This window comes from Salvelinus namaycush, chromosome 36 (genome assembly GCF_016432855.1).
Source record: "Salvelinus namaycush isolate Seneca chromosome 36, SaNama_1.0, whole genome shotgun sequence".
NCBI classification, from domain to species: Eukaryota; Metazoa; Chordata; class Actinopteri; order Salmoniformes; family Salmonidae; genus Salvelinus; species Salvelinus namaycush.
This window is the reverse complement of record NC_052342.1, coordinates 21575018-21598841: the sequence shown is the minus strand read 5'-3', so window position 1 is coordinate 21598841 and position 23824 is coordinate 21575018. Positions and strand designations below refer to the sequence as shown.

The window sequence follows — 23824 nt, the reverse complement described above, 5'->3', positions numbered from 1 at the left end:
GGGAGTAGAATCTGCAGTCAAGAAAACCTGTTTTAGGCCCGTTACACCGCTACATCGTTATACGATTGGTTGATCACTCCTCTAATACAGGCAGCTTACATAAAAAACTTAAATTTTCAACACTTCAATGCAGAGTATGTAGCTCTCTGTCAGGACGGACGTCAGGTCCCTGCTAAGGCTTTCCAACCGCAATTTAATAACCAGATATCTGTGCGAGAATTTTATAGTCTATTCATGGCTACAGGGAGGCATCTAAAAGATCTCTCTTTACCTATTGACAGAAATGATTTTGCAGAGGGTTACACATTGTATGCTTTCAATTTATCACCTGATGATGACACCTCAGGAAATCTTTCTGTGTTGTCCCAAGGTAACCTCAGGCTGGAAATGCGTTTCCATACACCTTTAGATTGTTAGTATGATTATTTATGCATGCTCTGATTCAATCTTGGAAGTGAATGCCCGAAGACAGGTCTTCGTGGAGTATTATTAATTAACATATTAAGGATCATTGAGCAAAACATGAATACCTAAGATCTACATGGTCTCATGAGCCGCTTGATAGAAAAACAATTTTGCGGAGTATGGGCTTGTGATGAACTACCTATTGAGAAATGGAAGGATCGACCGGCCATGTTAATTGTCAATACCCATCCTAAACACATGCCTGGTTGTTAGTGGAATTAAATAATTCCTACAATATACTCATTAATTAAATTCAATCTGTCTATTTATAAGAATTTGTAAGATACTTATTAACATACAATAGACAGGATACAGTCTTATCAAAATTAGATAATAGAGTTTATTCTCGCAGCAAGCACCCATTTGATCATAAACACAGGTTTATATACAAGATATGACGTCATAGATTACAGAATTAAGTCTCATTGTCCTGACAAATAGAAAACAGGTTCAAAAGTTCATTCTAACCTCACAGGGCACTCACATGAAACACCATATAATCATTTATCCTGAAGGCTCACTATAATTGATTACCACTTTAGCAGACAACTCAAGATAATGGAAAACCTAAAAAGTTATCTAAACACCTCAGGGCTAAGTTGGGTCAGTTCAACCATAGTTTAACGACCCTTTCTGCTTGTTTTATGACCCACAACACAAATCTCTTTTCCCCAGGCATGCAGAGTTCAATTAGTTATAGTTTTATCTAAAGCTAGAATTTGTTTTAACTATTTATTAACAAAATTCCTAACAATCCACCCTAAATAACAAAACAATTCATAGCTACATATCAAAAATCATATAGAAACATAAATGTATATACAAGAATAAAACCAAATCAATATATGTATTTACACTCCATCAACATCAATGACTGTTCTAACTTATCTCAGAATTATAACACTTCTATTAGGATTTTCGTTACAATCTTCATTAAAGAAACAGTCTATACATTGAAACATGTAACCGTCTAAATTCTCTAAACATCAAATACAGTCTCGTCCAATCTCGGTTCCTCATAATTAAAAGATCCGGAGTCGTTTTCCACTAGATCCGGGCCCATACATTCATCATTCCACTGGTCAGAGCTTAGAATTGGTCCGTACTTTATCATCTGTTGTGTAATCGATTTCTCCAGAATCCTGGAAATGAGAACTTTCACACACGGAATCAAACCACATCCACACAAAACTAACACAGTCACACAGGTGAAGGTAGCCCATAACACAGTAATCATGACATTTTTCCATTTCCCAAACATACTGTCAAACCAATTAGTCAGAAAAGTATCCACCCCTGAGGTCACTGCCAACTCGTGAGCTAGGGTGGTTAAACCTCCAAGGCCTTAGTCACAGATCCATCTGGAGCTGTGTTACTTGGGATAAACGTACAGCACATCGACCCGAATAACACACAAACCCCACCCTTTTCTGCCAATAACATATCTATCTCGATTCTATTTTATTCTGCCAAGCCATTCATTACATCTCTGGTATAATTGATCTAGTCCACATTCTTATTGAGAGTGGACCACTAGAAAATACTTGACTCTAATCCTGCTAAGATCTAATTCCTCGCTTTGAATTGGATCTGAGTAAGGGTAAAGAGCATGCCTAACTGCACTAGTGCATAACTACCATTCCAATTGGTAGGCAGGTTAGGTCACAGCTTCATACCTCCACACTCTAAACCTTTTCATCTGCCAGTCAGGTCCCTCATTGTCTTCTCGGTTGTAACATACTCAGTCCTATTGCATGTACTGACTCCCCCTACTTCCCATCCGTGTGTTATGTAGCGATCCATAAAATCCTGTCACTGTGAAAGAGAAAATCTGGATGTAATCGGCACCTGGGGACACATATCACAGATCAATGCAACTGTCATAGTTCAGCTTCCTGCCCTCTTGAACCGCTTTATCATACAGGCCATTTCATGGGTGTAGCAATTCCATCAAATGGAAAGGAAATGGTTATGAACTGAGGTTTTGCTGAGGCATGCCTAACCATAGGTTAGAATCCCATAACAGTTTCCACCTCAATCACTTCCTTAAAATCTTTCATCTGAACCATCCACATCGGCCTTGGCTCTGGACAACTCTACGGTCAGTATCTGCTTTGTCTGGGGCTCTGCTTGTATTCTGGCTGACTATCATCTGCTCTAACTTCTTGTACTCGGAATGGTACTAGGTTGTCAACTGAAACCCTTACTTTCACTACTCTCCATCTTCCATACTGGGTATGTAGATTTATGTAGCCCTCTCTCATGATGTGAGCTATAACCTGTTTCCATGAGCTACACAGGGACTTGCATAAATGTCTTCCACAATGGCTGCTCTTAGTCCTAAACTGCCAAGGAGTCAGAGGCCCCATTTGGTCTACATAGAACTCCACTGAGACTTCCTTCCCAATCCCACTCTCACTTCCTGTTTATCCAGATCAAGTGATCTCTTATGCTTGGTTAATACAAAATCCTCTCTAACTATGGGTCAATATTACCCTCTGGCCTTCTTGGGGTTCATGGTGTATCAGGAATATGGCTCCCACAACCAGACAGCTCAGGATGGACCGCCCACCTATAAAGCCCCACCCTCTCCCAGAGAAAACATCATCAGCAAGAAGCCAGACACACCTTCACTTCTATGAACAAACACAGGAATGGAATGACGGGAAAAGGAAATCTTCATCCGAGAGATGGCCCCCGGAATTCTGTTAATTCCAGTTCTCCTCTCGGACACTGTGCTTGTTCGACAGTGTCAATGTGTCTTACCCTCCCGCAGTGTGATATGAATCCGGGTAGCTCTTTCAGCTAGCTGTTACCAGGAGTCTTGGTATGGTCCCCCCAACAGGCCTCAGGGACTGGATTGAGTGACTTCACCTGTAATTCACCTGTAGTGCATAAAATCTTGGACATACAGGGTTGGTTAAACAAACAACCTTTTCATGTAATTAACAATACTTCTTTCTATTTCTATATCTGCTTATTTAGCTAGATTTTTTTTAAATTAGTTTATCATCCAATAGGCCACATCCTATCCTAGACCACAACTTACCCATCCCCCCTTTGTTACCTGGCTCTGCCAGGTAACAACCTTGCCTAACCTAACCAATGACTTAGGTAAAATTAGTGTAAATTATCCTTATGTCTGACATTATCATGTAGGAACGCCCCTTTCATTCGCCGCATGTCCAATTCTCCCTTGGGCGTCCATTCATATCTATCCTTTTCCAATTCTCTGTCAAGTGACTTATCTACTTTAAAAAGTATCTGTGCTGCTTATATATGTTCTTAAAATATATATATATTTATTGATTTAAACCGTATCCCTCTTCTCACCTATCTTATTTCACAGCCTACCTTGCTCATGTCCTGGTCCCCCCTCTCCACTCTGCTCTCAAACCTTCAAGATCTCAACAGTGCGTGGCGGACCCCTCTGTATGCCTTTTTCTCATAATAGTCAATAACAACTATGTGTTCCATCCAAATATTAACTAAGTGTCTCACTGTTTTGGCTTTATCTAAAATCATGGATTTAAAAAAACAACATGTCTTATAGTGTCAATCTCTAAAATCCTTACATAACTTTAATCAACCTATCAATAATCCCAAATCATCACACATGTCATATACCCCTGTCAATTTTAATACTATTTAAATAAAAATCTTCTAATGGCCAAAACAAATGGTAACCATATCAAATCCTTTCTTTACTAATAAGCTCTCTCCCCCAGGAGTCCACTGTTTTTTATTAAATAATAATATTGGTTAAACTTAAACTCAGTCTCATAAATAATTAATATATGTTTTACAGTGTGGATACCTTATCCACAGTAAATTACCACTCCTAAGAACTAAAACTTATTTCTTCTCATAAATAATTTTAATGCTTATGTATTTTCCTGCCCTATTGGCTTAAAATATCTCCTGTCCCAACCTCAATGTATCATATCTTCCCTCATTTATTATTGATGACAAAGGGGATTTTTCCAGTTGTAATACCAAATCAATAATAGTCAATTAATTTACCTCAAAACTAGTATCCCAAATGACCACAAATGCATTATCTGCATGGCCCTCCCCCGAAGCTGATCAGACTTCAAGAGACAGCCATGATAAAAGTCAAAGGTTATACCACCCCTGTATAGTCATGTTCCTAGACATTTTAAAGAACCCTTTATCCTTAAAATCAAAAAATTCACTTGTGTAATTAAAACTCAGAAGATAAAAACTCATAAAACTCCATATGTGAGCATGCCCCTTTAAAATACCTTTGCACTAAAACGAATAGTCCTAACAAATGTTTTATGTGTGTATATTTGCAAACCTTAATGAAAAAACAAAAACCTTTCAGGCCCTTTCCAATTTGGTCGTTTATGGCCTCAATCTCACTCCTCAATCTCAAACTCAATTTCTCCCCAAGATAATAGTCCCTTTAAACATTCAAGAAGACAATAAAACTCGCACTCTCCCAGGAAAAACACAAAGCGCCTAACTAGCATTCACTGTGCTACATCGATTCAGAAACTCAAAAGTGAACCATTAACCAAACCTAATGATAATTTCCAATTTACCTCAAATCATTAATCATAAGTTTTAAACAACGTCCATGTATATGTCTACTTAAGTGAACATGCTAGCCTTAGATGCAATTAACCTGATATTTATCATCTAACCTTATTACTTTTTTCCTCTGTCGCAAATGTCGTACATTTCTCAGTGTAAGAAATCAGTAATTTAATCCCAGGTATTTAATAAAAATGTAAACGTATTTTCCCATGGCTCCTTCAACTTACATATTTTAGATAACTTCCATCCGTCCCGGAAGAAGGAATCCTACTTAAACATACCAGAATACAATGTTTATTATCAATAACCATCAGAATCCATTATTACTATGTTTTACGATTCAGACATTCAGATCTCCCTTCACACAGGTGAATATAGTCCAATAAACACCATATATCAATGATGCCCACCTAGCGAATCTGTTGCTAGTTTGTAGCATCTTTCCTAACTACCCTGACGATTTACAGCTACTTTTAAAAATGTATCTGGAAATGTTTATCAACTTCTGAAAAGTGACTCAAAACCATAATGGACGCATTTTCCTTCTAAATGACACAAACACTTTTCTCTGCCATACCCCAGTCACAACATCATTGCCGTGGCGACAAAAGTGCCTTGTGAGTGATGTCATCAACAGGCGCTCAACCCAGACCCAAGCAGCAACGACTTTCAATGAATTGTAAATAATTGTTGGCTGTCTGCAGCAACAGTAGTACGGGTTCGATAAACCAAACCTAATTTATCACATCTGTTGAATCAGAACTTACAACATCTCTCAATCAAAATTGTACTGCCAGAAGTACAGAAAAGAGTGTACCTGAACAACGGTCAAACCAATTTAAATAACGGTATTATTTATCAAACGTAATGATGCAGTTTTACGTTATTCCATAACGAACCTCTAACAACTTACTCTGAAAATTAGTAGCCTACACAGCAACTAACTCTTCCTTACTCACACCTAAATCACTGTCAACTTTACATATTCTATTCCTTTTTCCCAATGGGCAAAAATATATATAACCCCTCTCATTTCCACTTTTTTCCTTACCCCTATCGTAAGCTTAAAAACCAAACTTTATAACTTCCTCTTCTCTTTGCTCTTCACACTTATGAAATGTATCCTATTTCTTTAAAAATAACACACGCAGCGCCAAAATTATAACATATGTCAGTCAATCTATAAGAATGAAAACATTTCGGTAATCACTTTCTATCGCCATTATCTCTCCGCTATGGTTTAGAATTTCTTTAATTTAGGCAACTGTCTCTTCCTTGATTCAGCATTTTAATTACGACTATATTCCCAATACATTATTCAAACATATAATTTAGGCAACAGACATCGTCTTGCATCGAAATTCGCTTCGTTATTATTTTAAGTGGAACGAATTAGTCTATTAATTTAACCTATACAATCTATTAAAACGTTCAGTTTATATCTTATACAAACACTAGCAACTATAACTTTCTAGGCAAAACATACAAATAGTTTAATTAGAATCAAAAACTCTGATTCTAGTCAAAGCATTTACCGGGAACCGAACCCGAGACTCTCGCGTTCCAGGCGAGAATTCTACCACTGATCCACCAAAGCCATGTAAATAACAAAACATTATCCGTATTTAAATCCACTTTACATTTATCTGTATTCTTGGTGACAACACAGAGACTACAAAAATAGCCCTAATTTAAAAGCTACAAGCCTTATTCCGGCTATATTTCCCCCATGCCAAATTAATAGATTAGCAGTCAAACAATAAAATCAACATTTGTAGACTAGGAAACAGATCTCGTGCCTTTTAATAAATGTAGATTATGTTTACTCATGTAACATATTTCTTCCAGCACCGCCATCAAGAACTCAACTCTTTTTCTCCCGATAGTCGCGCTTTACCTTTCCCTTAGTTAAATTATAATCTCGGTGATTGTGTCCAATCCTGTCACAATGTTTGCAGGGAGTGTTACACTCCCGGGCGAAATGTCCAATTTCATTACAATTAAAACATTTTCTCTTTTTCTTTGGACTCGCATTTCCCACTTTTCTCGACTTATTTTCTTTCTCTACACCGACTATTCCTCCTTCGGCTTCAGCAGACTCCACAATTTTGGGTAGTGGTTGTACCGTTATCTCCTGCAGCCGTATTCTCACCACTACTATCTCATCAACAGTATTACCTCTGTATATCTGGTCTACTAGAGAAGGACATAGTATTTGACTCCCACCCCCGCCCATTCGGCTAACTTTTTCATCTGTGGGAGCGGAGTGTAGCGTATTTTGGCTCCCTTTAGATTTCTTTCTGTTATCACCCTCTACTCTTTTCCTAGCTTCCGAAAGCCAGACTCTAGATGTGTATAACCCCTGTTTATTCTGCTTCTTCTCATCCTCACCACACTTCTTATGTATCTGTTTGATAAGCAATTCTAGCTTTTCAACATTCAGCCTACCATCAAATCCATAATGCTTACTCCAATTTGGACAGAATTCTAAATTCCTTTTATCTTTCAGTTCCATAAAACGCTGGTCTCCCGTTAATACCGGGACCTCTTTGGAGGATTTACTACCCATGTTTGATAAATCCTTGCCTTTACTAGTAGTTATGGTATTATCACCTATCTATGTCTTTCTATTTATTTATTTATTTCTCTATGTGTGTGTTACCACTTACCTAGTTATAATCTATGTGTATGAATTTATATGATTCTCTTCCCTGGAAACTTTATCTATAGCGTTGTTATTGATCGGACATTAGATCTCACTTTAAACTATCAGTTATTAGCCAGGGGACTTACTTCCCTGGTCAACTCTGGTTGTATTTATCCAATCTCACTTCGCTATATTAAGTTTCCCTCCCACCCTTTTGGATATTACTTTCTTTCAGTATTAATAAATTCAGTTATTCCGTTCGCCTAGGATTACCCTGCCTTCTCACCAAACCGAATTTATATTTAGGTATGTCTTTTGAATTAATGGCTGTCCTATTTGTACAAAACGACCGTCCTAACAACACGTACTATACCCCACCCTCAATAATCCTCACAGCTTGCAAAACTCGGATTATTCAAGCTCATCATTATTTTTTTTTACGGTAATGCACCTACCAAGGTCTTTTCGGACCTTTTCATCCATCCATCTTGTATTTCGGTCATACAAGTAACCCACAATCTGTTTGGAATATCCGAAGCTACTATTATTGATAAATGCTAAACACGTTTAGAATTTAAAATCAAAGATAATTTACATCATACCCCCCACATTCGAGAATAAAGACTATTTACCTTCGTCTTGCAGACTGGGAAAAGCAATGCCGGTTTGTTTCCGTTACGGTCTCTGTCGACCTCAGATATATATATACCGGCCTGTTTCTTAACCTCAATTCAGAGGCCAGGACTTTAAAATAACGGGTCTAGACCCGCCCGTGCACGGTTTTCGGCTAATATCTTCGGATGACAGAGGCAAAGTTTGGAAATCCACTCGAAGGACCAATTGTTAGTGGAATTAAATAATTCCTACAATATACTCATTAATTAAATTCAATCTGTCTATTTATAAGAATTTGTAAGATACTTATTAACATAAAATAGACAGGATACAGTCTTATCAAAATTAGATAATAGAGTTTATTCTCGGAGCAAGCACCCATTTGATCATAAACACAGGTTTATATACAAGATATGACGTCATAGATTACAGAATTAAGTCTCATTGTCCTGACAAATAGAAAACAGGTTCAAAAGTTCATTCTAACCTCACAGGGCACTCACATGAAACACCATATAATCATTTATCCTGAAGGCTCACTATAATTGATTACCACTTTAGCAGACAACTCAAGATAATGGAAAACCTAAAAAGTTATCTAAACACCTCAGGGCTAAGTTGGGTCAGTTCAACCATAGTTTAACGACCCTTTCTGCTTATTTTATGACCCACAACACAAATCTCTTTTCCCCAGGCATGCAGAGTTCAATTAGTTATAGTTTTATCTAAAGCTAGAATTTGTTTTAACTATTTATTAACAAAATTCCTAACACTGGTGAACATTGGCTAGCTGTGACATTAGAAGATGATGATGGAGCTAGTAAAATCACAACCTTTTTTGATTCCTATGGCTTCCCCCCCGGATTTTCACATTTCCCCCCCATCTATTAATAAACAGTTTTTGAACAAAAATGGATCAAAGATCTGCTACAGCATCAAACAAGTACAGATAACCTTTCCACTACATGTGGTCAACACTGTGTTTTCTACCTATGCCAAAGAGCCCATGGAGTTTCTTCTGAAGATGTTATGTCTCTTTATAATGATGATTTAAGAAGTGATGATAGTACCGTAAATTGTTTTGTCAGAAAATATCTAAAGTGTTTAAGTATGTGTCCTTTATGACCCTATAATCAATGTGTATGCTCACGTCAAATGTTTAAAGAATGTGAGAAATGTTAAATTATATCATTTTTTAAAATTGAATTTATTGAATTTAATCAATAGTCATTCAAAAGTCTAACCACGCTGAGAGATCAGGATTAGGTAAAGGTCCGGAGGCGTCCTCACCCCTGAGTGTCTCTACTTTTCAAATGCCCTTTACATTTGAGGTGGCAGGTAGCCTAGTGGTTAGAGTGTTGGACTAGTAACCGGAAGGTTGCAAGATCAAATCACTGACAAGGTATAAATCTGTCCTTCTACCCCTGAACAAGGCAGTTAACCTACCATCATTGAAAGTAAGAATTTGTTCTTAACTGACTTGCCTAGTTAAACTAAGGTGTAGGATACCACATGTTGGGGATTGTCTATTTTAAAGTTTGGACATTTTGGAACATTTTTCGTAGCAGTAGGAGGAACGACATGTACGATGACAATCCTCACATGGTGTAACGGCTGCATCAGACATTTTTCATCCTGACACACTGAACAGTTATAACGACAAGAGTGTCCCTGTGGGGTGTAGCCTGAATGACATGATGGACACATATGGTGTTCCTAAGAAAGCTCTGATGTTGGTAATACCATAAAAATGGTTGTTTTGCACATAAAAGTACAGAATATGAGGTTTAGGGTTCTTCTGGAATTTCAAGAGAGCTGAATTAGCTCTACTATGGTACAAAACCACAATCTTGATGTTCAGCAAATTTTCAAGTTTGACTATGTCAGAGAAAGCAACTGGCTCATGTATACATAGATCTACAGCCTTTTGGAGGTCACTAGCCTTTTGTAAAGCATCTGGATCAGTACATACAGGATTAAGTAAATGTTATAGACCTTTTGCAAAACATAACTGATTACCAGGATTGTTACCGTTTATGAGATAGGACTGCTTATATTTTATCATTTCTGAATGCATGAGACCATCATGTTTCCTTCTCAGACCCCCTCCGCCTAGCGGTTGGCGAACTACTGGTACAACACGTTCTAAGGTCCTATCAGCTATGATGGATAAATTAGATTGAACAAGACGTTCCAACTGGGCTGTAAATTGTTCAAGATCTGCTTCACCATTAGGTAAAACAAGAGATACTGTGTGTTGCATACTATCACCACATATTTCAAGCTGTAAGACATCATGAGTTGTGGCAAAATCTGTAGCCCGTTCTAAAAGTTCTCCTAGAGTATCCAAAATCATCACATAAAAAGATGCATAATCATGGCTCTGATTCATACATGTGAAATTAATATAACTGACGAATCTCTGTATTGTTAAATATATTGCGGTACAAAACACAGACACTTCTATCAATACCTTCCCCCATCTTACTTATTACACAATTTTCCAATTCATCAAAATCATCATTTGGTTGCTCATTGTCTTCATAGTCTGCAGTTCTTGTAGGTGCCATGTGTTTATGTGTGGGGGGTGTTGTTGAAAGAGGGGTTAGCTCGTTAATTAGGTTAATTAAGGAGATCAGTTCTGGGGGTACCTGTGATAATGTGTGATTATGTGTAGGAGTTATAGTAGTTGTGAATGTATGTGTGGGGGTTGGGCCCCTCTCGTTAATTAGGTTAATTAAGGAGATCAGTTCTGGGGGTGCCTGTGATAATGTGTCATCATTTGCATGATTTAAAATAGGAGGTGAGTGTTGTTGTGTGGGGTGTGGTGTTGAAGGAGGGGTGATCTCATTCATTTGGTTAATTAAAGAGATCAGTTCTGGTGGTATTCTAGAAGTATCCATGTTACATACATATTTTATCGTTTGTTTGGGCGTTTTTTTATCAGATTGGTGCTTATCAAGCGTGGCATGGTTTTCTTCCAGAAGGATAGATCTTGGCTGTACTGCCGTCTTAGTAAAGCAACCATACGTGTGTGTATCTGGACTTCTCTGGCTTTTAGAGCCCTGTAAAAGGCTGTGAGAAACCTATCTTGAAGATCTATATCGTGATGCATGTTCTCACTGATGCTGTCTTCAATAAGTATAGGCTCTACCTCAGGATTGATTGTATCAAGCTGATTAGCCGCATCATACAACACATCATCCTCATCATAGCTCAACACTTCAGCATCAAAAATACAAATGAGAAGACAATCATATTAAAAGTAATGTGAGAATTGCATTGTGGAAAGCTTTTATACTGAACAAAAATAAAAATGCAACATGTAAAGTGTTGGTACTGAAATAAAAGACTGCAGAAATGTTCCATATGAACAAAACATTTATTTCTCTCAAATTCTGTGCACAAATTTGTTTACATCCCTGTTAGTGTGCATTTCTCCTTTGCCAAGATAATCCATCCACTTGACAGGTGTGGCATATCAAGAAGCTGATTAAACAGCATGATCATTACACAGGTGAATCTTGTGCTGGGGACAATAAAAGGCGACTCTAAAATGGGCAGTTTTGTCACACAACACAATGCAATAGATTACTTAAGTTTTGAGGGAGTAGGAATGTCCTGCAGGAATGTCCACCTGAGCTGTAGCCAGATAATGTAATGTTCATTTCTCTACCATAAACCACCTCCAACATTGTTTTAGATAATTTGGCTGCACGTCCAAACGGCCTCACAACCGCAGCCCAAGACCTCCACATCCGGTGCTGAGGATTATTTCTGTCTGTAATAAAATGTATTTCAATTGACTGTTTTCCTTAAATTAACTGTAACTCAGTAAAAACATGTATTTGTAGATTAAACACTTATTAAGATCATCCCTATCTGAATAAACAGGTGCAAACTCAGAGCCCAGTGAACCTCTTCCTCTCTCTTTAGGGACCTGGGCTGAAGACCCTCCAATAGACCAGTATAGCTTGAAGGGAGGTTCGGTATGTCTGACTGTTGCAGAAACCCCTGATCAACTCAAAGGAATTACATGGAAGTTACAAAAGGATGTAATAGTGGATGATAAAGACATCTCTCCTAAATACAAGGAGAAGGTAGATTATAACCCAGTGAACCACACTCTGTGCATTAAGAATCTGACGGACACAGACAGTGGAATTTACATTGCAAATGCAAAGAAAATAGATTGGACAGATTCAACGTCTTCATACAAACTTAAGGTGTTGGGTGAGATTAGTGATTTTTTTGTGTTATGGTACAGTAGTCTGCTATATATTTCTGCTTTGCTTGAAAAAGCTATTCTCCTTTAAAGTGTCTTCGACAGTCATGCATGTAAAATGTATATTTCTGAACTGTATTGGTTATTGTAGAAGCTGTCCCTGTTCCAGCCATGGACGTGACCAGACATGCACGTGACGGCAGGTAGCCTAGTGGTTAGAGTTTTAGGTCAGTAACTGAAAGGTTGCTAGATCGAATCCCCATGCTGACAAGGTAAAAATCTGTCGTTTTGCCCCTGAACAAGGCAGTTAACCCACTGTTCCTAGGCCGTCAATGTAAATAAGAATTTGTTCTTAACTGACTTGCCTAGTTAAATAAAGGTTAAATAAAAATACTACAAGTACAGGACTTTGTACCATCGCAGTGAATTGTTCAGGCTGGATGTTTTCTGTCTGTGATGGAGGTCAGTGCACACTGTATCAGGATTCTCTGTCAGCCAGCTATCCCCATTGAGACTGTGTCTGTGCCTCGATCTAGGTTGGGCAAAACTAAACATGGCGGTGTTCACCTTAGCGATCTCACTGGAATAAAGACCTCCTCCATTCCTGCCATTATTGAAAGAGATTGTCATATCTCACATCTCAAAATAGGGCTATTTAATGTTAGATCCCTCACTTCCAAGGCAGGAGGTGTTGCTAACAATTACAATAGCAAATTTCAATTTACAAAAAAACCCCGAAATGTTTGTCTTTTGATCTTCTAGTCATGAAATCTATGCAGCCTACTCAATCATTTTTTATAGCTACTGTTTACAGGCCTCCTGGGCCATATACAGCGTTCCTCACTGAGTTCCCTGAATTCCTATCGGACATTGTAGTCATAGCAGATAATATTCTAATTTTTGGTGATTTTAATATTCACATGGAAAAGTACACAGACCACTCTAAAAGGCTTTCGGAGCCATCATCGACTCAGTGGGTTTTGTCCAACATGTCTCCGGACCTACTCACTGCCACAGTCATACTCTGGACCTAGTTTTGTCCCGTGGAATAAATGTTGTGGATCTTAATGTTTTTCCTCATAATCCTGGACTATCGGAACACCATTTTATTACGTTTTCAATCGCAACAAATAATCTCCTCAGACCCCAACCAAGGATCATCAAAAGCCGTGCTATAAATTCTCGGACAACCAAAAGATTCCTAGATGCCCTTCCAGACTCCCTCCACCTACCCAAGGACATCAGAGTACAAAAATCAGTTAACCACCTAACCGAGGAACTCAATTTAACCTTGCGCAATACCCTAGATGCAGTCGCACCCCTAAAAACAAAAGACATTTGTCATAAGAATCTAGCTCCCTGGTATACAGAAAATGCCCGAGCTCTGAAGCAAGCTTCCAGGAAATTGGAACGGATATGGCGCTACACCAAACTGTAAGTCTTCCGACTAGCTTGGAAAGACAGTACCGTGCAGTATCGAAGAGCCCTCACTGCTGCTCGATCATCCAATTTTTCTAACTTAATTGAGGCAAATAAGAACAATCCGGAAAACAAAATGGATACTGTCGCAAAGCTAACTAAAAAGCAGCATTCCCCAAGAGAGGATGGCTTTCAATTCAGCAATAATAAATGCATGTACTTCTTTGAGGAAAAGATCATGATCAGTAGAAAGCAAATTACAGACTTCTGTTTAAATTTAAAATTAAGTTCAGTTGTCCTGAGTCTGCACAACTCTGCCAGGACCTGCTGTTTTTTTTCTTTTTTTTCTTGTGTGTATTAACAGTGGTGCACCACCCTAAGGACATCCAGCCAACTTGACACAACTTTGGGAAGCATTGTAGTCAACATTGGCCAGCATCCCTGTGGAACGCTTGCCATGACACATTTGAGGCTGTTCTGAGGGCAAAAGAGGGGTTTGGAGAGGGTGCAACTCTAATGTTTGGTGTACTCATTGTATAGGTAGTACTCTCTATTAATGCAAATTAGACATTATGGGTCGGTTTCCTGGACACATATTAATCGCTAGTCCTGGACTAAGAAACACTTTGAATGGAGAATCTCTATTGAATATGCTTCTTAGTCCAGGACTAGGTTTAATCTGTGTCTGGGAAACTGGCCCTTTATACTGTCCAACAATGCAGTACTTTGTGCTAGTTCTCATTCAATACAATCCATGTGGCAGTACTATCGAGTGGCTGCACGACTCTCACAGACTGCACGACTCTCACAGATTCTCTTACATGGTTTGTCACATGCAAAGTCAAACCAACATTTGACCTGAGTGGAACAGCTTTGACCCATTCGGGCACAGTCTTCACCTGGGGTCCAGTCATTTGGTTCTGGAGGATTCAATGATCCAGTGTTCTGGTCCCAGAACCTAGAACAGGGAGGAGGGAAACCATTACTCCATACTTTATGTCCCCAAAGAAGGAAACACATGGCTTGCAAAACCATATAGACTATTATTCTATGGTTCCGAAAATGTTTTTGTTATAGTGTTCTTGAGTATACAACTGTGTGTGTAGATGTGTGTGTGCGTGCGTGTGTTGTACATGTTGTATGTCCTTACTTGATCCTGTCATCAAGAGTTGCATTGTCCATCCAGACCCACACTCCCTCTTGCTTCTTGTCTGTCAGTCCAATCCAGGGGCTGTTATCAAAATCAGTGCTTCTCACAAATGTATCTATTATAAACTCCTATGAAGGAGACAATTTATGTTAGTCAAACAATACACTGAGATGATGCAGAGAGAGACACACTAGTGTCACCAGTAGTATTAGATCAGGATAACTAAAACTACAGCTGGATCTTTAACTCAAAACTTAAAGGGGAATGGAAACACTTTAGAACACCAGCTAAGTGTAAATCTCCATATTTGCAAGTCTGCTTAATCTGTAGGCTTATTTATCACACAAAACTATGTCCTAACCTGAAGTCTGCACTTTATTTGAGAGTCATGTAGCAATTCATTACTGCACCTCCAATCTTACCTGCTCCTGCTGACTCTCTATAATGACCAGGTGTCCTCCATCGTGGATGCAGGCATACTGACTCTGTTCCCAGGTCCGTTTGCCTTGAAAGAAGTAGTAGCATGATCCATTGTAAAACTCCCAGCCAGGAGAACATGGTTTTGTATCAGCATTACATTCCTTCGGATTCCCTAGAAGAGAAAAGAGATAACATAATTGAAATGTGATAACTTTCAGTTCTACTTCCTGTGATGTTCTTATTAAATGTGTGTGTGCCCCTTTAAGAGAGCACAAGAGTTGTGAGCTAAAGGGGGAGTTAACCAAAAGAGAAAGGAGATAACTGGAATGAGAATCAATGACATACTGCGTTTACACCGTCAGCCCAATTCTTATCTTTTGCCCAATTATTGGTATTTTGAGCAATCAGATCTTTTGACAGTAATTTAGCTAAATATCAGAATTGGGCTGCCTGTATAAACATGGCCTTAGAGACAGAATGTGAATAACTGAACCCAGAGTTCACATATTCCAATGGATCCCCTCATTCACCCAGGCTGTATTTACACAGGCATCACATTTCTGATCTTCTGCCCAATTATCAGCAAAAGAGCTGATCTGGTTGGTCAAAAGCAGTGGTAGCTGTTGAGGGGAGGATGGCTCATAATAATGGCTTGCAAGGAGTAAATAGAATGGCATCAAACACGTGGTCCATGTGTTTGATGCCATTCCATTCCATTCCATTCATTCTTTCTCTTTCTGATGAAATATCAGTATACTGTTGCTGGTATGCATAGACACTGCTTCACAATGCTAGCTAAATCAATATCTAGGTACACAAACAGTAGTGTATAATGTATGTAATAATATACATCCTATCCTATCATGTAATCGTGCTTCCCACATTCTGGTAGAGATACTGTAGGAAATAAACTACATTATACAACGGGTGGGTCTAATCCTGAATGCTGATTGGTTAAAACCACATTCCAGCCGGTGTCTTTTCAACAAGTTAAAACTGGCTAAATCCATGACGTTAAAATGGTTATTTACTCTGTTCCATCTGACTGCGCAATCCACTGTCTCATCAGCCCAGCCAACCAATTGATAAACTTGATCTCCACTATCTAAATCATCTAGACATTGTCTCACATTTCCTTTAGAATGAAATGTTGTTTTCAACAGCTGAGATTTGTATAAACCTTGCTGTCTGTCTCTCCAACATTTGCAACATTGTTTCAATAAAAAAAAATGTATCTCCAGCTGTCCCATAGTAATGAAAGTGTCAGAAGTAGGGACAAGACAGACAGGCAGGCAGGCAACGTTTCTCAGCCTGTCGAAATCATGAATCCGCTGGCATAATTTTTATGGATATATACAAAGAAATGTCAATTGAAAAAAGGTAAAACAAAACAAAGTGCAGTCTATCCAGCTTCAGTTGGAAATTGTGTTAGCTGTGATTGTGTTAGCTGTGTTGTTGGCTAGCTCCTCTGAACAACACACTAGTGAGCACATTTTCTATGCCACGTGAAATCACGCCTCATTATTTAATTGTTATGGATGTATCCAAATGCATGTCTCTAGAAAACATCTTAAACATATACAAATGCATCTACTTTGCTGTTATTCTGGCAGCACTTTTTGACGTGACTGTACGTTAGCCATAATTGGTTGCTAGCAAGCAAGGGATAAGAACGTTGCCAGCCAGTGTGGCAATGGAACATTTAGAACGAACGACTGACTGGCTGGGTAGTATCTATGGAAACACTGGGTAGTGTTTCCATAGATACAGAAACAAAAGACTGAACGACCAAATGACTGGGTAGTGTCTCTAGCAACTGAACCAATATAACGAACAGCCAGCCGACTTGGGTAGCAACCCTAGGTTTGTGTCGAGACTATATCTTGTGGAAGGATGAAATGGTATGAATAATAGTTAAAATAATGTTTTTTATGAAAATCTGTCAATCATTATTTGAATATGTTGGTAACCCGTTGTATAAAAGTGATAATGCCCTCAAAGTCAATGATTGGAGGATATATTGGCAAAGTTTGCTAGCCCTCGAATTCGTCTCAGGCCTCACAACACCAGTGCCAATATATCTTCTTGACACTAGGGGGGCGCCATTTCGACTTTGTAAAAATTCGTTCCCAAATTAAACTGCCTCGTACTCAATTCTTGCTCGTACAATATGCATATTATTATTACTATTGGATAGATAACACTCTCTAGTTTCTAAAACCGTTTGAATTATTTCTCTGAGTGAAACTCATTCTGCAGCACATTTCCTGTCAGGGAGTGAGATTTCAGAAATCGAGGTCCCTGTTCTGAGGTCAGTTTATAAGTCCCCTGTAAGCCATCGGACTACATGCACTGCATACGCCTTCCTCTAGATGTCAGTAAGCGGGGAGAATTTGAATGGAGTGGATTGCGCAATCTGGGGCCCTATATAAGACCGTGGAACGGAAGTACCGTTCTTTTCAACGGGGCGCCTGGCGCATCAGGGACATCACAATGGCCTCCGGCAAAGCTTTCGTTTTAGCAGTTCTGTATCTCCGGTCATGTTTTTATTCGTTATAGTTGTTAAAGACATCATAAGGTAGTTAATTTAAACCGACTTATAGCAGTTTATATCAGTTTATTGCGATTTTCCTGGATTTCTTTGTGATGCGCTTTCACGAGTTGGACACCTCTCCAGTGGGTGGCTATCGTTAGCTGCTTTTTCCACATGAGAAGAGGACATCTTTCAACCAAAAGACGATTGTTCTGGAGAAAGGACACCTTGCCCAAGATTCTGATGGAAGCTCGGCAAATAGTAAGCAATCTTTATGTTGTTAATTCGTATTTATGTTGACAAATGTCAAATAATAATTCCGCCATGAATTTCGGTGCGGTCTCGCTTTAGCGCACACTGTATGCTGAAGTAACGTTAATTTTAAAAATGTAACACAGCGATTGCATTAAGAACTAATTTGTCTTTCATTTGCTGTCCAACTTGTATTTTTTAGTCAAGTTTATGAATAGTTTTCGATTAGAATAGGTGCCTCTCCAAGATGGCGCCGGACAGATTGCTTGAAGTTTTGGCCACTAATCACATTGTATAACCACGATTTGTGCCGCTAAATATGCACATTTTCGAACAAACTCTATATGCATTGTGTAATATGATGTTATAGCACTGTCATCTGAAGAATTCTGAGAAGGTTAGTGAAAAAATTTATATATTTTGGTGGTTTATACGTTATCGCTATATTTGGCTTGAATCAATGCTGTTGTGATGTTTGCTATTGTGGTAAGCTAATATAACGCTATATTGTGTTTTCGCTGTAAAACACTTAGAAAATCTGAAATATTGGCTGGATTCACAAGATCTGTGTCTTTCATTTGCTGTACGCTGTGTATTTTTAAGAAATGTTTTATGATGAGTAATTAGGTAATACACGATGGTCTCTGTAGTTATTCTAGTTGCTTTGGTGAGAGTTGTGATGGTGGCTGCAATGGTAAACTATGATTTATACCTGAAATATGCACATTTTTCTAACAAAACATATGCTATACAATAAATATGTTATCAGACTGTCATCTGATGAAGTTGTTTCTTGGTTAGTGGCTATTTATATCTTTATTTGGTCAAATTTGTGATAGCTACTGATGGAGTAAAAAAATGGTGGAGTAAAAAAGTGGTGTCTTTTGCTAACGTGGTTAGCTAATAGATTTACATATTGTATCTTCCCTGTAAAACATTTTAAAAATCAGAAATGATGGCTGGATTCACAAGATGTGTATCTTTCATTTGGTGTCTTGGACTTGTGATTTCATGAACATTTTATCATATGATATCCCTGTGGCTTTAGGCTAGGCTATGCTAGTCAGCTTTTTTGATGGGGGGGATCCCGGATCCGGGTTTGTGAGGCGTTAGAGGATATCCTCCAAACACCGGCTTCCCGGACATTAGCACTTAAATGTATAAAATTAATTGCCAGAGCACAGATACAACAAAACCAAGCCAATTTGTCACGCTAAATGCCAATGCATCCAAAATGTGGTCTTTTCCAATTAAAACTCTGTACCTATTGACCACCCGCTATCGGCACATTGCTTTCCTACCGCTAGCTAGCCTCTAGCTAGCCATCACATAGCAACAAAAAGTTAGGTCTGAATCTGAGTCACATCTGGCTTCAAAACCTAAGTCGAAACTCTTGCAGTAGTTCAATGGTATTCCATGAATCCATGATTCATTCTATTCTACAATTACATTCTTATTTTTTATGGGTAAATCTCATTGGTAGCTGTAATCCATCTAGTCACAACCACAGTACATGGGAATGATTGAACTGACCTTGGATGGTTGCCAGGAGATCTTTGACCCTAGTCAGGTTGGCCTCACAGTCTCGAAGACCTGAGGAGAACAGCTCTTCCTGGACTAAGAACAGAAGAGATTTACATCAAATTAGAAGACAGTGTATTACTGTTGAATTAAGGCCATATTACAAAGGAATGAAATGGCAAACAAAACATTTGAAGTACAAAATTACTTTCCAAGGCACTTCACCAAACTCATATGACAAATTTTCCATTAGGGCCAGGACTTTTTCCTGGTCAAGAAAAGGCCCTGTCCTTCCTCATATACAGTACAATGATAGCATATACAATATTCAAACAACATGTTTTGGGGAACAATACTACTGCAGTGTGAATCCTAATCTTGATAACATGGAAGTTTATATTGAAATGAGAAGTTTGAGTTAAAACTTCCCATTTAACACTTCACATTAGTTTGTCAAATGAAATCAAATGTTATGTGTCACATGTGCCGAATACAACTGGTGAAGACTTTACCATGAAATGCTTGCTTAGGAGCCCTTCCCTGAAATGCAGAGTTTAAATAGTAGCACAAGAGGAATAAAATAAAATACACAAGAATGGAGCTATATACAAGGAGTACCAGTACCAGATCAATGTGAGGCTATATACAAGGAGTGCCAGTACCAGATCAATGTGAGGCTATATACAAGGAGTACCAGTACCAGATCAATGTGAGGCTATATACAAGGAGTAACAGTACCAGATCAATGTGAGGCTATATACAAGGAGTACCAGTTCCAGATCAATGTGAGGCTATATACAGGGAGTACCAGTACCAGATCAATGTGAGGCTATATACAGGGACTACCAGTACCAGATCAATGTGAGGCTGTATACAGGGAGTACCAGTACCAGATCACTGTGGAGCTATATACAGGGAGTACCAGTACCAGATCAATGTGCAGAGGTATTTTAGGTAGATAGGAAGGCAGGGTAAAGTGACTAGGCATCGGGATAGATCATAATAAGATTTAAATAAAGGACAGAGTAACAGTAGCAAATTATGAGAATAAAAGTGTGTGTGTGTGTGTGTGTGTGTGTGTGTGTGTGTGTGTGTGTGTGTGTGTGTGTGTGTGTGTGTGTGTGTGTGTGTGTGTGTGTGTGTGTGTGTGTGTGTGTGTGTGTGTGTATGTAGCGTATGTGAATGTGTGTGGGTTTTGTGTAGGAGTGTCAATGTAGTATGTGTGAGTGAGTGTGTGTATATGATTTGTATATATAGTCTGGTGAGTGTGCGTAGGGTCAGTGCAAGATATAGTCAGTGCAGATAGCTTTGGGTACCATTAAGTGACTATTTAGCAGTCTTATGGCCGATGCTCCGGTACCGTTTGCCAGATTGTAGAGGAGAGAACATGGCTTGGGTGGCTGGAGTCTTTGGCATTTTTCGGGGCCATTCTCTGACCGCCTGATATAAAGGTCCTGGATGGCAGGGAGCTCTGCCCCAATGATGTACTGGGCTGTCCGCAACACCCTCTGTAGCGCTTTGCGGTCAAGGGTGGTGCATTTGCCATGCCAAGTGGTGATCCAGTAAGTCAAGATGCTCTCTGGTGCAGCTGTAGAACTTTTCGAGGATCCGAGGAACCATGAAAAATCTTTTCAAGCTCACGAGGGGGAAGAGGCGCTGCCTTGCCATCCTCACAACTGTACTGAGGTGTGTGGACCATGTTAAATCCTTAGTGATGTGGACGCCAAGGAACTTGGAGCTCTCAACCAACTCCACAACAGCCCTGTCGATGTTGATGGGGGCGTGCTCTCCCCTCTCTCTCCTATAGCCCACGATCAGCTCACTGGTCTTACGGATGTTAAGGGAGAGGTTGTTGTCCTGGCACCACACGGCTATGTCTCTGACTTCCTCCCTGCTGACTTCCTCCCTCCCTGAGGCCTAGCACCATCGTTTCATCAGCAAACTTGATGATGGTGTTGGAGTCGTGCATGGCCACGCAGTCGTGGATGAACAGGGAGTACATGAGGGGACTAAGCACACACCCCTCAGGGGCCTACGTGTTGAATGTCAGCGCTGTGAATGTGCTGTTGCCTACCCTCACAACCTGGGGCCGGCCTGTAAAGGATCCAGTTGCAGAGAGAGGTGTTCAGACCCAGGGTCCTTAGCTTGGTGATGATCTTGGAGGGGACTATGGTGTTGAACGCTGAGCTGTAGTCTATGTATAGCAATTTCACCTAGTTATTTCACCTCTTGTCAAAGTGGGAGAGGGCAGTATGAAATGCATTTGAGATTGTGTCATCTGTGGATCTACAGTTTATGTGAATAGGAGAGGGTCTAGGCTGTCTGGGATGATGGTGTTGATGTGTGTCATGACCAGCCTTTCAAAACACTTCAATAATTACAGACATGTTATGACCTTATTCTGATATGAATAGGAGTACAGCAGCCAGTCAGTCCCAGTTCAGTTGAGTCCTGTTCTAGACTACCTACCTGTTATGATGAGGGTCTCATTCTGTAGTCTCTTATAGCTGTCTTGTAGTTCAGTTGAGTCCTGTTCTAGACTACCTACCTGTTATGATGAGGGTCTCATTCTGTAGTCTCTTATAGCTGTCTTGTAGTTCAGTTGAGTCCTGTTCTAGACTACCTACCTGTTATGATGAGGGTCTCATTCTGTAGTCTCTTATAGCTGTCTTGTAGTTCAGTTGAGTCCTGTTCTAGACTACCTACCTGTTATGATGAGGGTCTCATTCTGTAGTCTCTTATAGCTGTCTTGTAGTTCAGTTGAGTCCTGTTCTAGACTACCTACCTGTTATGATGAGGGTCTTATTCTGTAGTCTCTTATAGCTGTCTTGTAGTTCAGTTGAGTCCTGTTCTAGACTACCTACCTGTTATGATGAGGGTCTCATTCTGTAGTCTCTTATAGCTGTCTTGTAGTTCAGTTGAGTCCTGTTCTAGACTACCTACCTGTTATGATGAGGGTCTCATTCTGTAGTCTCTTATAGCTGTCTTGTAGTTCAGTTGAGTCCTGTTCTAGACTACCTACCTGTTATGATGTGGGTCTCATTCTGTAGTCTCTTATAGCTGTCTTGTAGTTCAGTTGAGTCCTGTTCTAGACTACCTACCTGTTATGATGTGGGTCTCATTCTGTAGTCTCTTATAGCTGTCTTGTAGTTCAGTTGAGTCCTGTTCTAGACTACCTACCTGTTATGATGAGGGTCTCATTCTGTAGTCTCCTATAGCTGTCTTGTAGTTCAGTTGAGTCCTGTTCTAGACTACCTACCTGTTATGATGTGGGTCTCATTCTGTAGTCTCTTATAGCTGTCTTGTAGTTCAGTTGAGTCCTGTTCTAGACTACCTACCTGTTATGATGTGGGTCTCATTCTGTAGTCTCTTATAGCTGTCTTGTAGTTCAGTTGAGTCCTGTTCTAGACTACCTACCTGTTATGATGAGGGTCTCATTCTGTAGTCTCTTATAGCTGTCTTGTAGTTCAGTTGAGTCCTGTTCTAGACTACCTACCTGTTATGATGAGGGTCTCATTCTGTAGTCTCTTATAGCTGTCTTGTAGTTCAGTTGAGTCCTGTTCTAGACTACCTACCTGTTATGATGAGGGTCTCATTCTGTAGTCTCTTATAGCTGTCTTGTAGTTCAGTTGAGTCCTGTTCTAGACTACCTACCTGTTATGATGAGGGTCTTATTCTGTAGTCTCTTATAGCTGTCTTGTAGTTCAGTTGAGTCCTGTTCTAGACTACCTACCTGTTATAATGTGGGTCTCATTCTGTAGTCTCTTATAGCTGTCTTGTAGTTCAGTTGAGTCCTGTTCTAGACTACCTACCTGTTATGATGAGGGTCTCATTCTGTAGTCTCTTATAGCTGTCTTGTAGTTCAGTTGAGTCCTGTTCTAGACTACCTACCTGTTATGATGAGGGTCTCATTCTGTAGTCTCTTATAGCTGTCTTGTAGTTCAGTTGAGTCCTGTTCTAGACTACCTACCTGTTATGATGAGGGTCTCATTCTGTAGTCTCTTATAGCTGTCT

The 23824-nt window shown here is 39.4% G+C and overlaps 1 protein-coding gene across 1 annotated transcript in view; it reads right to left on the bottom strand.

The window, feature by feature from the left end:
* Positions 1-13953: 13953 nt before the first annotated feature.
* The window catches only part of LOC120030476 (asialoglycoprotein receptor 1-like), a 36188-nt gene continuing 26317 nt past the window's right edge, over positions 13954-23824 (bottom strand). Inside the window, exons 6-9 of the mRNA XM_038975889.1 lie at positions 19823-19906; positions 15507-15676; positions 15085-15212; positions 13954-14892 (exon numbers count right to left, since the gene is read on the bottom strand). Of these exons, the coding sequence (XP_038831817.1) occupies positions 14700-14892; positions 15085-15212; positions 15507-15676; positions 19823-19906 (575 nt within the window). The 3' untranslated portion in view covers positions 13954-14699. The remainder of the gene's footprint in view (positions 14893-15084; positions 15213-15506; positions 15677-19822; positions 19907-23824) is intronic.